The sequence below is a fragment of the Capsicum annuum genome, chromosome 11, assembly GCF_002878395.1.
Source record: "Capsicum annuum cultivar UCD-10X-F1 chromosome 11, UCD10Xv1.1, whole genome shotgun sequence".
In the NCBI taxonomy this organism is placed as follows: domain Eukaryota; kingdom Viridiplantae; phylum Streptophyta; class Magnoliopsida; order Solanales; family Solanaceae; genus Capsicum; species Capsicum annuum.
In genome coordinates this window covers 223,704,237-223,723,303 of record NC_061121.1, presented here as the reverse complement: position 1 = coordinate 223,723,303, position 19,067 = coordinate 223,704,237, and the positions used below count along the sequence as shown (strand labels likewise).

Sequence of the window (19,067 nt, the reverse complement as noted above, 5' to 3'; positions counted from 1 at the left end):
CGATTTTGAATTTATCAATTTTTAATCCTTAACGATTCGATTTTCCGTTTAACCGATGAAAAAATACTCATAAAATAACAAAAGTAGTAACTAACATGAAACTTAGTTGCAACCAAAATCCTACATTATGTTTTGTTTTAATTTATAAGAATCTTCAAGCTTAAACTAAATGTTTATTAGGAAAAATTAAGAGTTTGTATAATTAAAATAATATATTTATTAGTTTGTAGAAGTAAAAGAGAAGTTAAGATATATGTGTGTGTAAAATATTAATTTAATATATTCTTATCGGGTTATCGATTTATCCAATAAGCCAATAAGAAAAACCAAAACCGAATCAATAACCAATAATTTATTTTTTTTATAAAACCATTAAAAAACTGTTAACCCAACAACACTAAACCAATAACATTTTTATCGGTTCAATTTTTACAAACTCCTACAGTCAACTACGAAGAAGAGCAAATCATAGATAAAAGTGTACAGAGATGAAACTGCGCAATAAAACAAGCCAGCCTAGATTTCATTGGTTAAAGCAATTTTCAAGCACCTATTATTCAGCAAGTCATTTGTTAAGTTAGAACCTTCACAAAATGGAAGAGGTGGCACCAACTCATATACCATCGGCATTCATAGATCTCTTCCTAGGTATTACAATTTTGAGGATGCAATTTCATAGACATGCTAATGCCAGTACAAGAGAAACGACCACCCTCACTAGGAAGTTTCAAGTGGCATATGCTATAAATTGGAGCCTTTTTTCCATTTCCAATAACAAATATGTACCAACGTGATAGAGCAACCAAAAAGTCGTTGCATACTGCAACATGATCTTGAATTCATCTTCTCCTGCCATAATAAAGCCCACCGCCTGAATGATGCAGATAGTGATGACGTGAGCCACTGCCCCTACCGGGTGCATCCCATGTGTTGCCCCTATGAGCAACCCTACTCCCACTGCTTTGTGTCCAGCTTGGTGGCTGGTTCCCTAACCCATTAAGCTCTTCCTCCTCTCTATCGTTGTACTCCAGAACCAGCCTCTTGATGTCTTGCTTTTCTTCAAGTTCAGCTGCTTCTTTCTGTTTTGTGCTCTGAATGAGGGAGCAATCACGAGGAATGAGCATTTTCTTTGTCTGTTGCTTATTACCCCGCTTCACAAGAACCTTCACTGGAACCTCCTTACTTCCTCCAGCCCCTTCATCCAATGTCTCATCACCACTCTCCCCTTCAACCCCGCGATGGTCCTTGGTTGGCCCCTCAAAGACATTCATTGGTATCGTCATGTTTAGTGTAGGCCTTCCCCGTAATTCCAATTTTCTTGAATCCAAACTTTCCTGCAACCATTAGTAGAAATGGGACAACTTTTCATGTGTAAATTATAGAAGAAAGGAGTTGCTAATATTGCAATTAAAGCTGCCAAGCATAATATATTTTCAATCAGCATTTTACTAATTTTTTTTTTTGGGTGCGGAGTGGGGGTGGGGGTGGGGGGTGGGGGTGGGGGTGTTGAGGAAGACAGGAAAAGAACAACCAACAAGCTGGCATCCTATACTTGCCTGCATCAGAGCCCGAAGCTCTCTCTCAAATTCTGCTTCCTCCAGAGGATCAACCTCTGCAACCTTTGACCTGACATGTACTTTATCCTCCTCATCAGAACCAGGTCCATCACCCTCATCAGATTCATCCTCAGTGTCACACCTCTCATCCCGATTCCAATCATCTGTCTCTTCATCATCTTCGTGACCCACATGCTCAATTGTGCCACTCTCTGAATCACTTTCAGTCTCCATAATCTCCTCATGCAATCCATTTTCCTCAATGCCATTTGCAAGGCTTTGCCCATTTACAGACATCCCAGAAGTAGTCCTGCTGGGAATTTTCTCGGTCTCAGAGTGCTTCTCATTGTTGCCTTTTTCAGACATAACTATGCGTTCGTGTTCCTCAAGGTCAGCTAAAGCAGCATTGACATCTTCAATCGATGCATATCTCATGATGTTAGGACGTAATTCAGCAAATAAGTCCTGGAAAATATGTTAGCTCAATTTGAGAAAGATTCCAGGAATGAGAAGGATCAATTCTTGTGGAACCCAATCCATAGAATGGCCATCATAAATAAAAGCAAAGAAAACCAACAAATGCGAAATTTCAAAATTTTGCGTTGGTCTGCAGTAACGAGGAATTCATAGGAAGAAACCCTAAACCTTAATCCATTATCTATTTTTAACAAAACATTCAAAATGAATTATTGCAAGCACCTTTCTAGCTTATCTCCGAGGAACTGCATTTCTACAAAAATAAAGACCAGATTGAAGAATTATCTGCCAAAGGAAGAGGAATAAATTTCCATGATGGTACTGCTGCTGCAGAAATTTTTGCCCTGAAGTAGCAAAATACAATTTTTCTTCCTTTACTTTTATTTTCCCTTTTTCCGGGGGTTGAAATACTTGTGCATCGCAACTTTCAGGTCCTCCAGATTTGTTGGACCAGGTGACCATATTGCTTCACTTCAGGGCAACCTACATCAATAGTCTGGACTAGCCTCATAAGTGTTGAGGACGCACGGACTTTAAAAAGAGCACTTTTTTAATGACCAAGAGGTCCGTCTGGAGACAATCCTTTGGGCTAAATACAGGCTTCAAAGGGATGATGGGCCCGCCCCTCTAACCTTCTCCACCTAAGCACAAGTCCCTCAACCTTCGCCAATTGAACTAACCCTAGGGGGCTTTGAAAGAGCGTTAAATTGCCATTTACATGTAAAATTGCTTGTGCATTTAATAATAAAGGTAACCGCTAGTTAGCTCAGGCAATATAAACTAAAGCTTTCACATAGGACACTACAGAATAAATCCCCTTAACCCTAAATCCTACCATTGCAACAAAAGATAATATCACAAAACCAAACAATGAAAGAAACTGATTGAAGCAAGGAGCATAAATATATGATATCAGACCTTCGCGCACACAACAATTTTGTACGTGACATAAGAAGGCAGTGTTCATATTTTCAGCCAGGAATGGATGTATTTGCTTATAGTTCTCAATACTGTGTAACTGGTAGGTTCAAGCCGTAGAAACAGCCACTTGCAGAAATGAAGGGTAAGGCTGCATCCAATAAACTCTTCTGCTTTGGCCCTTCCTAGGATGCTGCGCATAGAGGGAGCTTTAGTGCACCGAGCTGTCCTTTTTTTTCTCAATACTGTGTAAGACTATGTAATTACATTTTTGGCTTTCAATTATGTGGAACAACTTTAACTTCTTGTAATGTTTATAGAGCAAAAAAGTAGGTTACGTTTCTTCATTTCTAATGATGAGTTTTTGCACAGTACAGGCATGTATAGAGAAGGATAGAGAATCTAAATGAACCAACCTGCAAGTCAAACTCTATATCCAGGGGGAGTACGCCTTTATTCAATATGTATCTCTGGAAATGTATTAGGAATCGATCAAGTTTTCGCTTTGATGAACCTCGATCAAAGTAGTGCCCACAGGTTTCAAGTAGTGTAACAACCATCCTGATGCGGAAACAATCCTCGGGAGGATCCAATACATCTTGCTGTGCGGAGACAGAGAGACTTACATAAGATGGCATTTGAATTTCATCCAAAAATCCTAAATTTATGGCATAAAGAAGGCCACCACTAACCAAGCAATGACATCATTTTCTTTTGATAAACAAGAAATCCCCGAGGCCACCAGTAACCAAGCAATGACAAGATATTACTAACTTATCTAATAAAGTGACATGAGTGGAAATCCTGAATACTGTATTAGTTCTAGAACAATATTTTAAGAGCATGAAGCCTATTTTTTACATGCATACCTATCGATAAAAATGCGAAAGAATAATATAGTTATATGCTGCTATTGCCAGATCTCCTTTCATAAGGATAGCAATAGTAACACTGAACACCGCTTCAGTGTTCTCAGAAGGCAAAACGCTCAAAAAAATGCTCCAGATCTAATGGGGATCTTCGCGCAATCGAAGTGTGGGCTTTAGTTAAAAAAGGCGCAATGAAGGAATACTCTCTCTCTCTCTCTCCCCCCGTCCCATTTTATGTGGCACACTTTCGATCTTCGCACAATCGAAGTGCGGGCTTTTGTTAAAAAAGGCGTAATGAAGGAATACAACCCCCCCTCCTCCTCCTCCTCCTCCCTCCCTCCCACTTTCCTTTTTAGTCCGTCCCAAAAAATAATGTCACCTTACTATAATTAGAAACAATTTAACTCTAAAATTCCTCTTTTACCCCTTAATGAAATGATTTATAGCCACACAAATATCTAAGGATTGTTTAGACCACAAGTTTCAAAATTCTTCCCTTTTTTCTTAAACACCGTGCCAAGTCAAACGGGGGCACATTAAATTGGACGGAGGGAATATGTAATTCCAGAAAAAGTTAACAAACTCATTCATAATATTTTCACTAACAACTAATCTACTTATTCGTCGATTATATTTGTCGTTTAGTACCGCTCTATTCAAGATAGAACTCATGGCAATGAGTCCCACGCCATGGTGTCTTGCCTACTCCTAAGTGCAGCTTAAGTGAAAAGAAGCACCCTCCTTGAGCTTTTCTGAGCTTCAGGGCTTAAGTACACCCTAAATGAGCCTTGGACAACACTGCGCCTCTTCAGGAATAAGTTATCTACCATGAGATTAGTAAAACTAATTACAATAGCCAATGAAATAAACTTTGTTTTACCAGAGTCTGAGAAACTGTATTTTTTGTGTTCAAATTTGTTCTATCAGTTCTCCGTCGCTTATAGCCAGTTAGGGAGAGTGCTATGTCAAAAATATCTATCGTCTTCAAGTTATGTCATTGTCTCAAGGATTCTTCGGAACGAGAATAAGTTCCAACACTGGCCTTGCAGTGTACAAGTTGTGTCCGAAACAGTGTTGATAAGGTATCAAGAGGTATTTCCAGATATGTTACTCAAAAGAACTGGCACAATATGCCTAATCGATTAGAATTGAAAAAACTTTTGTCCCTATTGTTCCAGACATACGATTCATGGGGAGATAAAAAAATAGAGCGAACCAAATACCTGTGTCTTACCCTTTCAAGGAAGAGGAAAAAATGACATTATATATAACAAACTTAAATACAAACTAAACAAATCCTAATTTCCAAAAATCCTATTTTATTTTGGGTGGATTTAAAATGAATTAGAATTAAGAAATAGGATTTTAGGGATAAGGAATAAAAGCTTAAATGTTCCAACGGCAACAGGTCTCGTAGTGCCACATTCTCCTGAAAGCCAATGCTAACATAGACTGTTTTCCAAAATAAATTATAACGCATATGCAACTGCAGATTGGTTGAAAGGAGATCCATACCTCTGATGTTCCATGGCCAAAAACGAGAATCAAATAGAGTGTGTCAAATATCACAGAGGAATCAACAAGTTCATAGTTATACAACTCCCCTAGGAAACGCATGTGAGCAATACGCCTTTGCTGCATCCCATAGTCATTCAACTCTAATCCCACCCTGATCTCCTCCAAAACCTAAATTACAAAGTCCAAAATTTCAATTGCAAAAGTGTCATCAGTTGGTTTTACGTTTTTCTTTCTTTTAAATTTCTTTCTAGGTTTGTCCATTGCTGCAGTTAATGTGATGTTAAAGGAGCTGGAAAAAAGTTCAAAGGTCAATGGTTGTATATGTGGAAAGTAGTGCAAGTGACAGACATTTATTTGTGCATTGAAAGGGACTAACCTCATCAACAACGGCAACAGAAAAATCATCATGATAGCGACTTAAACCAGCAGTAAGTGATGCAATCAAATGAATCTGACCATACTTGCCCCTGTGAACCTTCATGAAGCACTTCAAAAGGTACGCCTCACATTCACTCCAAGGAAGCTTACGAAGCTGTCTGAGCACATGCTCTATTGAAGACTTGTCGAGATCCGAAAAGAGCAATTTTCTTATGTACTGCATAATCCACGGCATAAAATTTAAACTCTGTAATCCGGTTAATAAACCACAGAAGCTGCAATTACATGTACCTGATGCAGAGGAGGCCGAACTTTAGACACTCGTGTAGATCTTTCTGGTGGCTTGCATAAATAATATGCATTCTCCACTAAGGTGATGTGACGAGGATCCAAATTTTTAACATTCTTCAAACGCATCAATATTTCTAACATGTTTGCCATGCGTATTGTAGTTTCAGGAGATCGGTAGAGAAAACGCCCACATGTCTCTAGAAGATTGCAAGCAACATCAATATTGTGATGACTGAAATCATCTAAACAAGCCTGAGGAGAAAAAGCGGCAGCATCAACCCAAACCATTCTTACTAGCCCTAAACAATATAACATCTAATCTACAAACTTTGCAACAACAAAAAGCACTAAACACATTTGAAGCCCTTAGCATGCAAAACTGTTGGTCGTACTTTGGTCATCTATCTTCAGTAGGGACCTTTAGTCACTTAACTAGAGTAGGGGCTGCCAGAGAGCAAAGCTTACTGCCCTATAATGCCACGAGTCTGTTTGTAATCACGACAATTGTCATAATCGAGGCCAACGCTGCTGATGCATCCACAAACTTATTTGTTCTCTGGGTAGTGGAGATTGACTTATTTTCTTGAATTGCTCAATGAGCTTTTCAAGATAAGCATTGTATATCAAAAGTTTGGTGGCTATGTGCCACAGGAGAGGGGATCCCAATCTAAGGTGTTTTTTTTTTTTTTTTTTGAGAATGGTAACGTTTTTGTTTTGTCAAAATAGATTAGGAAAAGGAGGTTAAATCATTCCTCCTCAATTTACCACTACGAATATACTGTATGCTCACTTTTCATACCTTCAGAGTGCTGAAAACGAGGCCAGGTGGTGCAATTCTGAATTTGCAGAGCTCTCCAATAAAACGAATATTCCTTATTTTTGTTTCTATATTCATTTGATCCTGCAAAGCAACCACATTAAAATAAGCAGAAAATGTTTGCTTCTTATTAATGGTAATCCTTTAAGCCAATGGATAACTGCATAAAGTAGGCCACAGTTACCTTCTTATTTATCAAAAAGTTGAACTCCTCTTCCAACAACTGCAAAAGCATGGAAGACACATCCTTCATGCAAGTAGACAGGGTGGCAACCATGCGCGAGTAGTATGGCAACAACTCTAGTGATGTTCTAGGGACATTGAACAATGCCCTAACAAGTTTTTTCCTATTGGACTTGGAATTCAGATAGCAAAACTCCACCTGTAAAATAAATATTAGGCACCAAAGTAAAACTTACAAATGAAGCCACAACTAATCCTATACAGGAACCAGGATAGCAAATATTTGAAGCTTTAAGTCAGTGCTATTACTGTCAACTGGTCAATCAAATCACGGCTAACACAACCAGGCAGCCGCTGAAGCAGACTATCTAGACTAGTTCCTTCAACGCCTTTTGCTTTCTCCTTATCACCATCTCCTTTTCTTTCAGCTTCCTTTTCTCTTGCTTTTTCCTTATCATGCTCCTTATCCTTTTCTTTTGATTTATCCTTGATCTTTTCTTTATCCTTCTCATCTTTATCCTTGCCTTTATCATTTCTGTCCTCTTGTACAGCATCTGCAGCACACTCTGCAGTCTCTCGTGCAGCAGTCTGAGTTTCATCTGCATCAGGTGCTGAATCCTTCACAGGGAAGACAAAAGGCATCACGTCAATAATACAAGATATCATATAATTATAAAGCGAAGAACAATCAGAGTGACACTGCAGCATCAGTGACATGGCAGGAGCACAAAATAGAGTGGTACTTTGTCCAAAAAATATACAGCGGTTGTCGACATGCTCAAAAAGTAGTATCTCATAATAAATATGTATAAATTAGTGTATCATAACATATATTCCCTCCATTTCAATTTGTTTGTCTTACTTTTCTTTTTAGTCCATTCCCAAAAGAATGCCTTTTTCCTTTTTTGGTAACTTTTAAATAGCAATTGTCCACATGGCATGTTTAAGACCACAAGATTAAAGGACATTTTGGTACATTCTAGTATTATACATATCTTTAGTTTAAGACCAAAAGATTTAAAAGTCTTCTTTCCTTAAACTCCATGCCAACTGCCAAGTGAAAACCAGACAAACAAACTGATTGAACCATAGGGATTATTTGATTTTGGATATGCGGTGTCTAATAACATATATGTGACAGGAGAAAGTGTAACATCCACCTTCCTTGCCAAAACACAACCAACATTGCAAAAGAATCGAACTTTAGGAAGTCACAGACTTACCATCCTCTTTAGACTTCCTAATTCTGGAGCAACATTAAGAAATGAGAAAAGATTATAAGCAAAATACCATGCTGTCCCTCATAACAAAGGACAAGTGAATGCCAGCCATGACCTCTTGTGGATTGAACATATTCATAAGAACAAATCCTTAAAGATTGGTAATCATGAAATAAAAAATTAAAAGAAGTGTCTATTCATTGTCGTAAACCCATTCATCTGACACTTCCTTTCCGAAAATTCAAACTCACTTTCATGAAATGGTACAAGAAAATTCTAGCTTTCTAGCTATGAGCACGAACATCACATAGCACTTCAAGTTGGGCTACATAATGCAAGAGCAAGCAGCTAACAACGGATGGCAAAATAAAATTGATAAATATATCCCATAAAATTAAACTGAAAATTCCTCAAGACTAGAGTGACAATAGTTCCTGTTATAACAAATTTTCAAAAAAAAAAAAAGGTTCCTGTTATAACATCAGACGCCGGAGGAGACGTAAAAGAGAGAAGGTATGTGATGACACCTAAATTCTTACAATTGAATGTTCTTGCACCTTCGCAAGTTGTTCACTCAACTTTGGTTCTGCCTCTCCAAGCAATACAGCTGGAACAAATGCTCTGTGAAAGGGAAATTGTTAACTTATGATACATGTGGCCATTACAAGACATCCCACTTCAGGAAACAAAGAAAAATAACTCTTCAAAATATCCTGATGAAAAATAACCTGAGATCTGGTAGACATTCGTAGAAAGCCCTTGTATCTTCATCATCCCACAGAGCTTCAAGGACAGAAGAATCTTTACTGCCACCAGGGGATGATGCATCCTCCCCCGATGTTACCCTGGTTGTATGACCATCTTCAGGCATCACCGGAGGTTGCATGTCAAGTGCTTCTGCCAATCTGCAATACGGGAATGCAATAGATTAGCGTCTAAAGATAAAAAACAGGAACATAAAGATTTTATGGAATTAAAGGAAGGTACGAAACTAAACAAGTGAAGAGGCAGTTCAGAAATTTAGAACAAATTCTTAGTCAAAACCCACAACAACAGCTTCAGGTCATAATAACATATGTATAAAATGAGTCACGTAAGAGGAAAAAGTACCCTGCAATAGACGTAGCGTATACAGTATAGGCACGGTTCAAGTAGTTATCCATTCAGATCCTAGTGAGAAGATTATTTTGCCTAGTACCTTTACTTGTCTTAGTTTTCACTGGTTAACAAAAGATGCTACAACATGGGATATATGCCTCTTATAGTGGATTAGGAAAGAGGCTTCAGGCTTCTATAACAATTTGGTTATTACTGGACGCATTAGCATCACTATAGAGAAAACAATCTTCAGATATACAGCTGATAGATTCATATCCCACCAGTGTTATAAAAAGCGAGCGCTTCTCACTTAAAGCGCAGAAGCGAGGCGAGGTGCAGCTCTGTCACTTTTCTGCCATGAAGCGGGGCATGGAAAGAAAAGCGCACACCTCACTCACAGAAGCGAGAAAAGCTCGCTTAAGCTAGGTCGACTGCTGCGCTAGGGTTTTATATTAAAATTGTGTAGAAAGACTCTTAAACGACTTCTTCCAAAACATTTGCTTCTATGACCAAACTGCTGCACGCCTTGCAACTCTCTGCCACTTCTCTTCTTCTTTTCTCCTCTTCTTTCTCCCCTTCTTCTTTTCTCTATTTTCCCTGTTGCAACTGCAATGCTAGGGTTACTCTTTTTGGCCTTCTTTCATATTTTCCTCAGTTCTTCAACTTGCTGTAGTTATTTTCTATATTCTGCTCTGATTTTTTCCCTGTTCTGCAATTTTTTTCTCTGCTTTGTATTTTCTCTCTCTTGTGAAATGTTTCGTCTATGTTCTGCAATTTTTCCTCTGTTTTGTAATTTTTTCTCTGTTTTGCTCTAGCATCTACTTTTTAATTCAAGAATTGAAAGATTTGCTTAATATGTCATTTCTATTGAGTTCTTGGTTATTTGTCAAAATGCATATTTAATATTTTTTATCTATGTGCTAAATTGCTTTTTAATTGAAAAAAGTTGAAAGATTTGCTTAATATGTAATTTCTATTGAGTTCTTGGTTATTGTCAATGCATATTTGATATTTTTTATTTATGTATTAAATTGTGCTTTAATTGAAAAAAGTGTGTGCTTTGCTTCACGCTTCTCCCTCTCTAAAACACAGTATAGCACATATAAGCAGAGTCTCATGTAAGCATTCAAAATACATTCCCCTGTACTAGGGTGAGGGACATGCACAGAGATTTCAGACCAAGGGAAGTACAGGAAATTCCAGGTGGGCAACTATGAAAGTGTCGTTCACATTCAAGTAAAGTGCTTTTAACCATTAAGTTATTTTATGAGGTGTAGAAGTGCTCGTAACCCTTTATCTTAGACCCGGAAAAAAAGGTGGGCAACTTTAGGAGAGTGCTCCAGAATATAGAGTTGATGACATCATCTGCTCATCTGTCCTTATTTTCTACTTCATTGTCCTGGCCTTCAATGATATGTCCATGTCATGATCAATATTATAAAACTAGGAATTTAGTTATGTGAGAATTAACGGAGAAAAATATTATTAAATTGTGTGTTTACATAATTTCATCGAGACCTTATTTATAGACACTATAGTACAATCCTTTTCCAAGTAGAATTTTTATATACTATTCATATTTTAACACTCCCCTCAAGCTGGTGCATACAAATCATATGTACCTAGCTTGTTACAAATGTAATTAATACGAGGACCGGTGAGGGACTTAGTGAAGATATCTGCAAGTTGATCACTTGACTTCACAAATTTTGTAACAATATCTCCTGAGAGTATCTTTTCTCTGACAAAGTGACAATCAATCTCTATGTGTTTAGTCCTCTCATGAAACACTGGATTTGATGCGATATGAAGGGTTGCTTGATTATCACACACAAGTTCCATCTTACCGGTTTCTTCAAATTTTAATTCTCTCAGCAACTGTTTGATCCAAACTAGCTCACAAGTTGCTACAACCATTGCTCGATATTCTACTTCCGCACTAGATCGAGCAACCACACTCTGTTTCTTACTCTTCCAAGACACCAAATTACCTCCTACTAAAACACAATATCCAGAAGTAGAACGTCTGTCAGAGGGTAATCCTGCCCAATCAGCATCTATGCATCCAATGATATGCTCGTGACCTCGATCCTCAAAGAGTAGTCCTTCACCTGAAGCTGACTTTATATATCGCAGAATACGAACAACTACATGCCAATAACTATCACAGGAAGAGTCATAAACTGACTTACAACACTCATAGGAAAGGATATGTCAGATCTTGTCACGGTGAGATAATTCAACTTTCCAACCAACCGCCTATACCTTTCAGGATCACTGAGTCAGTGGCTCCCGCTGTCCAGGTAGAAGTTTAGCATTTGGATCCATAGGAGTGTCAATGGGTCTACATCCCATCATTCCTGTCTCCTCAAGAATGTCTAAGGCATACTTGCATTGAGAAATAACAATACCTGATCTGGACTGAGCAACCTCAATACCTAGAAAATATTTCAGCCTGTCGAGGTCTTTGGTTTGAAAATGCTGAAAGAGATGTTGCTTCAACTTAGTGATACCATCTTCATCATTGCCAATGATAACAATATCATCAACATAAACCACCAGATAAATACACAGATTTGGTTGAGAATGTCGATAAAACACTGAGTGATCAGCTCCACTACGAATCATGCCAAACTGCGCGGCAAGACGAAGCAGACGAGAGAATAACTCATCAATTGTAGGAACCGAAGGACTAGCTAAAATCTGATCACGTACAGCATCATGGTCAGTAGAAATTGCAGCAAGTGTAAGAACTAAAAACATCTGTCTATGCTCTTGTTGTTTTTCCACATCCACAGTGACAGGCATTAATGTATCAAATTCTTCCATGGCTGCTTGTACTTGTCCCAAGTAAGTAGACATATCGGATTCTTGTTTCTTCAAGTTGGTCATTCGAGATATCACATCATAAAAACGAGATGTCATTATTGTATACAGCACGAGCCTTTTCCCAAACTAAACAACACGTTTGAAATGGACAAAACAAGGGCATCAACTTGGAATTAATAGATCGCCATAAGAGACTACATAATTGAGCGTCAACTTTCTCCCATTGTTCTTTAGCTTTCGCATCTTCCGCGCTAGATTTTTCCTTTTCATCTACCACACTAGACTTGTTCGTTAAGTGATCTTGGACACCTTGACCTTTGCACCACAACTCAACCGAGGAAGCCCAGGCTAAATAATTCGAACTTTCCATTAATGGTTCAGAAGTGATCATAGGACTTGAACTTTCGATTCCAGTAGTTTTGGGGGCAAAAACATTATACCCAAAAGACATCTTGCAAATTTTAACTTGAAAACATCAAGAAACAAGATCTGGATGTCTGAAAACTTGCAGACAAGAAAAAAAAAAATCAAATCCGATGTCGCCGAAATTAGGGTTCCGGCGGTCGAAATCTTCAAATAATGCCGGAATCGAAAAGAAGAAATAGTTGGTCGGAGCGAAATGGATCGGTGACCCCAACGAAAAAAGAACTCAAAAATTAGATCGAAAATGGGTTCACGCGCCGATGCGTGACCAGTTCTCGCTGGAATTTTAGATTTTTCGGCAGGCTCGTGTAGGCACGTGGATGGTATTTTGCCAACGGTTTTGGTCGGGTTTTTGTCGCCTGATCTTCCCGATCCTCTTGGTGGTGTTGTATTTTTCACACAACCCACAAAATAAAAAAGGACACAAATCAGTCACCGACATTGACGCACGGTGACTGAGTTTTCTTTTCTTAAGTTTCTCACCAACTCTCAGATACCATGTGAGGATTAATGGAGAAAAATATTATTAAATTGTGTGTTTACATAATTACATCGAGACCCTGTTTATAGACACTATAGTACAATCCTTTTTCAAGTAGGATTTTTATATACTAGGCAATCTGATCTAGGTAGTCAAAAACTAAACCTCCACCCCTTAATTGTCTCATGTCTCCCACAAGAATTTCACAACCCACCTTCATCAGCATCATCTTATGCATGCATTCACAACCATCAGCATTGGGTACTACCAAAAGTCAACATGCAGTGAAGCTTTCTCTAGTCTACAAGAACATGATCATCATTTATATAATTTTCTGAATGATAAGGGGTTGAAATGGTAGAAAAGAGCTTATAGTCTGTGGTTCATGCACAGCCAACATGCAAACTTGCATGAGGAGTTTCATTAGCCTATTATCTCTAGCAGCTAATGTGAAACACCATTAGGAGTGGTTAATACCAATGACTAAGAGAATGGCTTAAGAATTGGGCGAGCTGTACATCATAGTGCTTGACCGTACAAGTAAGGATACAACTATTTCTTGCAAGAATGGAACTGAGAATACGAACACCCGTGAAAGTCAATGCTCTCCTCACCTGCCTTTAGGGTACAAAAGGAGTAAGCACTTGAAATTCATCTCCTATGACATCACACATTACATCAATAGCTATAGAGACACTCACCCTGAGATGCCACGATACAGCTGGTCATAAGATTTCCGCAGCTTTTCATATGCAGAAGCGTTCTCCTCATTCAGTTCACCTTTGGCAGATAGAATCTTCTCATTTTCATGCTCCATTTGCCGAAGTGACTTCAAATTGGTATCAAGAAGAAAAGTATCATCAGCCATCACAATTATCAAAGGGACAATTGTGTGAATTTAGAAGCTTTCAGGAAAGCAGACGAAGAAGATTCCGTGTACAAGCACTATTAAGGATGTCTCAAGAATAGCATAATTATTAACAGAACCAAAAACTGAGAAAGAGAAGACTAGATCACACAAATAATCCAGCACCTCCCCATCCAGACTCAAAGACTTCAAATTTAAGAGAGGAAAGAGCCTTACAGCATGCTCTGACTGAAGAAGTTCTACAGACGCATCATGATATGTTTGGAATGCCTTCCTAAAGAACCTTTTCTGATCATTAGTCACATTAAGGGCCTTGAAAAGCTGCAGCAGTAGGCAATGTGATAAGGAATTATGAACATGGAGAAACACTTAGCAGACTGTAATGAAGCATTAAACAAAGAAGCACATTAACAGCATCAAGCTAGCAAGTTACAACTCATCACGAACTTCTATTCTGAAGTCAAAACTGGAATTCCAAAACAAATTGGCCTAAAAGAGACGAGTCAGCACCCCAATCAAGACTGGCAAATGACAATCCATCTACTTCAACAACCTTTAACACCTTCCACAGACGAAAACAATCAGGCCATGCTAAAAATGGTCTCTACACTATAAAATGACATATATCCCAGGCAAACTATTCAGCTATCAAAGTCTTTAGCAGCAGATAAAAACTTAACAAGGACAAAATGATAAGATCAACCAATCCATGCAAATGCAGAACTAACAGAAGCTAAGGGTTTACGAAATCATAGATTGAGTAACAGACTACAGATAGATATTCAGAAGTAAAGTTCTTTCCCTGGGTTAAGAATCATAGAGAAAAAATACTGCTGTCTCATAAGTAGCAGAGAGCAAGCTAGTTCCAATGCTAACTTTTCAACATGACTAATTTTGCTTGAGAAGGGAGGAAGGAAGGAAAGGGAGGTGTTGTACGTCTTCAAGAATAGCTTGGCCAGCCAATGGAAGCCCAAGCAGGTATCTTCCTTGTCGAGCAAAACTAGCTAGGAGTGACAAATTAGTCTGAGTTGCATCACGGTCCTTCAAATGTTCAACACTCATGAGGTCCTTAATAATATTCACAAAGATGCCCGTATCGTCAACAACTCCAACAAAGTGAAGTTCCAAAAGAAGTTTTAAAGTGCTACGCTTTTTCATAGCCCTCGCATTCTTGTCCACATCTACATCCTCTGCAACTTTTCCAGGAAAGAAGACTTTCATGAGGCCTTGAACAAGATTTGGTGAAAAGTCCTTGTATCGCTGATGAAGCAAAGAACAGATCTGGGCCAGGAAGAAGATGCATTAATATAAATAGAAAACAGTGTATGTCCAAAAGAGAAACACAAAGCTTATGCTTCACCATTTTATTTATATTAGAAGCTTGTCTTAGGCAAGAACGAAGTAGTCAAAGTAGTTCTTTTGTACAAGAATCTAAGGATAGAAGATCTGTTAATTAAGAACCACTCAGCCAAATATGCATGTTCTCTAAAGCATATATCAGTTCTAAGTTGCCATCCCGCATGGGATACAAATTTGAGTAAGTCAGCTAAGAAACTAACTCTAATATAACTTTCTACTGTCAGACAAATGATGGGATATGGTACGTGTATTCTTATTCGCTCTTAGTACAAATTATTTTCAACTGATATAGCTCTTAGTACATCCGTAAGCTAAATATTCCTTCCGGGTCTTTCCAGTACGATTCTCTACCGGTGGTCACCGTGGTTCATATTCATGCAAAAGTGAGTTGCACAAGAACGTTTGGTGAGTCTAGTATATGATATTTACCAAAGTCCAGCCTCCATGGTTGTACGTCCTATGTAGCGGTTAAAATAGTGAGTACAATATAGTATTGACACCAGCAAATACAAAGTAATGTTTAAGAATTTACCACAAAAAGTATACAGGCAATCGTGATTAAAGGAAATCCAGAATTGTCATGAACAGTATGACAAAACAAAAATAGATTCCCGAGAATGAAGAGACCGAGTACAAAAGAAAAGATGATCTGAAGTCTAGCTAGCAAAACTCAGTTCGTCGTCACATACAGGGAGAACGACACATCAGAGAAGAAGCTGAGTCTTACCAAAGAGATATTGCAGAAGTTAATGGAGAGTGAAAGTTCTTGGTCTCGCTTCTGACAGCAATTAACAGTAAAAATCGATGGTGAAGTTTGAGGATCCAATTATCTCACCCCTAAAGCAAATATTGTTTGCTTTGCCCACCAGTTCCCGCAATTTATAAACCCAGTATATTATGATGTCTTATACTATGTTTCTTGTATGCATTACCAAACAATTCCAGAGACCGCAAGGCAAAGCAAACATTTTACAAAAAATAAACTGTTGACAAATTAGACTAAGTACCCGTTTGGCTATGAGAATTTTTCACTTTTTTCAGGAAAACTATTCCACTTTAGTGAAAATTGTAGTGTTTGGCCATAAGAATTCCATATACAATTTGGAATCTTATTTGGAAAAGTGAAAACAAGACTTGTTTCCACTTTTTTCACTTCAACTTCCCTCACAAAAAGTCAAAAAAGAACTCCAATTTATTTTCATGGCCAAACACAACTCCAACTTCACTCCAACTCCAAAAAATTTTAGTTTTCATGGACAAATACCTACTAATAGACTGTTACCCCAAGCTTCTAAAATCAGTTTGAGAAGTGCATTTTAAAAGAGTTCTTTGTAGAGAAGCAGTTTGTGCTTGACCAATAAATTTAAAAAGCACTTTTGAGAAACAATTAGGGTTTGGCCAAACTTTTTAAAAATGTTCAAAGTGTATTTTTCTCAAAAAGTCCTTTCAAAAAAGTGCTTGAGGCGAAAAGCTACTTTTTAGATTCTAAAAAACAGCAGCTTCTGCTACTCCGGAGAACTTATTTTCTCTCACGATCTTGGACAAACACCCCACCATTTTTAAAATAATCAATTTTTGGAAAAATAAGCACTTTTGGCCTCCCAAAAGCTTGGCCAAACAGGCTATAAATTCAGAGACAAATCAAGTAGCTACCTGCACCGCAGCTTGTATGTCTGCAGCCCGAAGCTTTGCATCACATATAGCAGCCACTGCTTCACTTACAAACTTGCTTAAGTTGACATTGCGCAATTCTTCCATCAAACCTTCTCGTTGCTCTTCATTAATCTGTTTTAGCTTTTTAATAACTGCAGTATTGCGCTTAATACTAGAATCCAATGTCCTTAGAAAGCCATTGTCTGAAATTAAAAAATCAGCAGGTCAGCCTCAACCAAAATGCACCCATATGTTCAAAGGAAATATACATATTCCATATCAAGTCAAGTTCCCAAACCTCTGAGTAGCTACATATGTGCAAGCACGTGCTAATATAGGAGCAGAGAAAATATAGTCATTCACCTTGAGAAAGAATATCCTCATTGAAAACCAATTAGAGGGGGGGAAATTGCTACAACAATAACATAAGTTACTAAAGCCACTTTTATACTTGTTACCTCCTATTACAATGAAAGAAGAACATGTAGAATATGAATGAGTCGAAGTGTAATTAAAAATTGCTTTAGTCTATCTAGTTAATCCTGGGATTAAACTTCTGAGGCCACTAACAAAGTCAAATAGCAAATCAAATAGTAACTTTTTATAAGGATTAAAATATAGTACCATCAATATTCGGAGTTACCCTATTGTTACATGTCAATTCTCATGTTTACCGCTTACAAGTTCATGAAAACTAGATAGAAGGAAAAGGGAATGAGGAACGGAAGGAAAAACATATGGAATGAGGAACGGAAGGAAAAACATATGGAATGAGGAAAATAATGTAGGAAATGATTTCACAAATAATACAACACTCAGAGCAACCTGGTCGTTCGGGATTCAGATTATTCTGCCTAAGAACCATCTTGGCCTCAACAGATTTTTTGAATTCCTCGTGACGAGCCACAGCTTCCTGCATGAACATACCAGCATAAAAATAATTGCACGGACAACTTCGTTTCAGTAAGAAAAGGAAGGAAACACTAACAATGTTATTGGAACATCATCAATGCTGTTAATTAACTATCTAAGGAAAGAAAACTAAGAAAACCACTCTTGGAAATAATGGCATTACCTCATCTTCATGTTTTTCCGGGTTTTCCACTCCAACACGACATTCATCCTCAGGATGTTCCATCTTTGTCTATTTGACTCGCTACAGTCTTAAGCTATTCAAGAAATAATTTATGAGCACGAATATTGACCATCACATACTCTTTATATATATATATCAATCATGGTAGAGACAAAAAGTATTCTTACAGATATTATGTATTTCAAATTGACGGAAGAGCACTACAGGACAGAATATTACCATAAAAGAAGTTACTCCCTCCGTCCCAAATTTTCTAATTTAATTTCTCATTTTACTTGTCTTTTTACATGAATCAAGAAGAGACAAAAAAAAATTTCATGTTTTACCCTTTGCATTAATTACTTTTTCTTTAAATTAAAATGTAACTATCATTTAATAGAGGTACTATGGTAAATTAGTCATGTTATTAATTATTTTTCTTAATGTGTCATCTCAATTGGGACGAGTAATTTGAGACGGAGGGAGTATTTGACAACTGAGAAATCATACTACAAATAACTACTTTTATTCGCCTACTTAATTGTTATTTTTCATCTTGTAGATAAATTTACAAAAAACTCATTTCACAGAAACAGCCTCTCTACTTCTTCGGAGGTAGTGGTATAGACTGTGTACATTCTACCCCAAACCCTACTATGTGGGAATATACTAGGTTTTTTGTTGTTCAGAAAGCAAAAAGGAGATTCAAAGACACCATGACAAAATTGGAGTCATTATCGCATGTAAGTAGAAATTGAGTGTAAAAGAAAAGAAAATATGGGTGAGTATATTGTTCATTTATGCAGTGAGAGCAAACACAAAACATTGCAACCCAACGCCATTTCGTTACAGAAGAAACGGACTCTAGAGAGTAGAGAAATGCAAGCAATGGCCGTCATTTTTCTGTACAAAAAATTGACTCAATTTACCTATTATAGCTATTGATCAGAATTAGGGCACGAAACAAATAACGCATAAATTGAGGGTGGTTTTGATCAGATTAACTGAGTTGAATTTAGAGAGATTGGATATTACGAGCAAGGGGTGTGAGAAT

General features: G+C 37.7%; 1 protein-coding gene across 4 annotated transcripts in view; it reads right to left on the bottom strand.

Annotated features, from left to right (window-relative positions):
- Positions 1-495: 495 nt before the first annotated feature.
- The window catches only part of LOC107847405 (regulator of nonsense transcripts UPF2), a 23,260-nt gene continuing 4,688 nt past the window's right edge, over positions 496-19,067 (bottom strand). For 2 of the 4 annotated variants that reach the window (XM_016691618.2, XM_016691620.2), the window contains 17 exons: positions 18,014-18,107; positions 17,764-17,851; positions 16,939-17,141; positions 14,863-15,207; positions 14,143-14,247; positions 13,760-13,887; positions 8,956-9,132; positions 8,767-8,848; positions 7,317-7,625; positions 7,009-7,206; positions 6,807-6,908; positions 6,008-6,259; positions 5,715-5,933; positions 5,336-5,506; positions 3,368-3,553; positions 1,557-2,021; positions 496-1,334 (listed from right to left, as the gene is read on the bottom strand). In XM_016691618.2, the coding sequence (XP_016547104.1) occupies positions 840-1,334; positions 1,557-2,021; positions 3,368-3,553; positions 5,336-5,506; positions 5,715-5,933; positions 6,008-6,259; positions 6,807-6,908; positions 7,009-7,206; positions 7,317-7,625; positions 8,767-8,848; positions 8,956-9,132; positions 13,760-13,887; positions 14,143-14,247; positions 14,863-15,207; positions 16,939-17,141; positions 17,764-17,851; positions 18,014-18,076 (3,588 nt within the window). In that variant the 5' untranslated portion in view covers positions 18,077-18,107 and the 3' untranslated portion in view covers positions 496-839. Of the gene's footprint in view, positions 1,335-1,556; positions 2,022-2,951; positions 3,145-3,367; positions 3,554-5,335; positions 5,507-5,714; positions 5,934-6,007; positions 6,260-6,806; positions 6,909-7,008; positions 7,207-7,316; positions 7,626-8,766; positions 8,849-8,955; positions 9,133-13,759; positions 13,888-14,142; positions 14,248-14,862; positions 15,208-16,938; positions 17,142-17,763; positions 17,852-18,013; positions 18,108-19,067 lie in introns of those variants that run through there. The other 2 variants (XM_047399810.1, XR_007047488.1) reach the window with 2 other exon arrangements.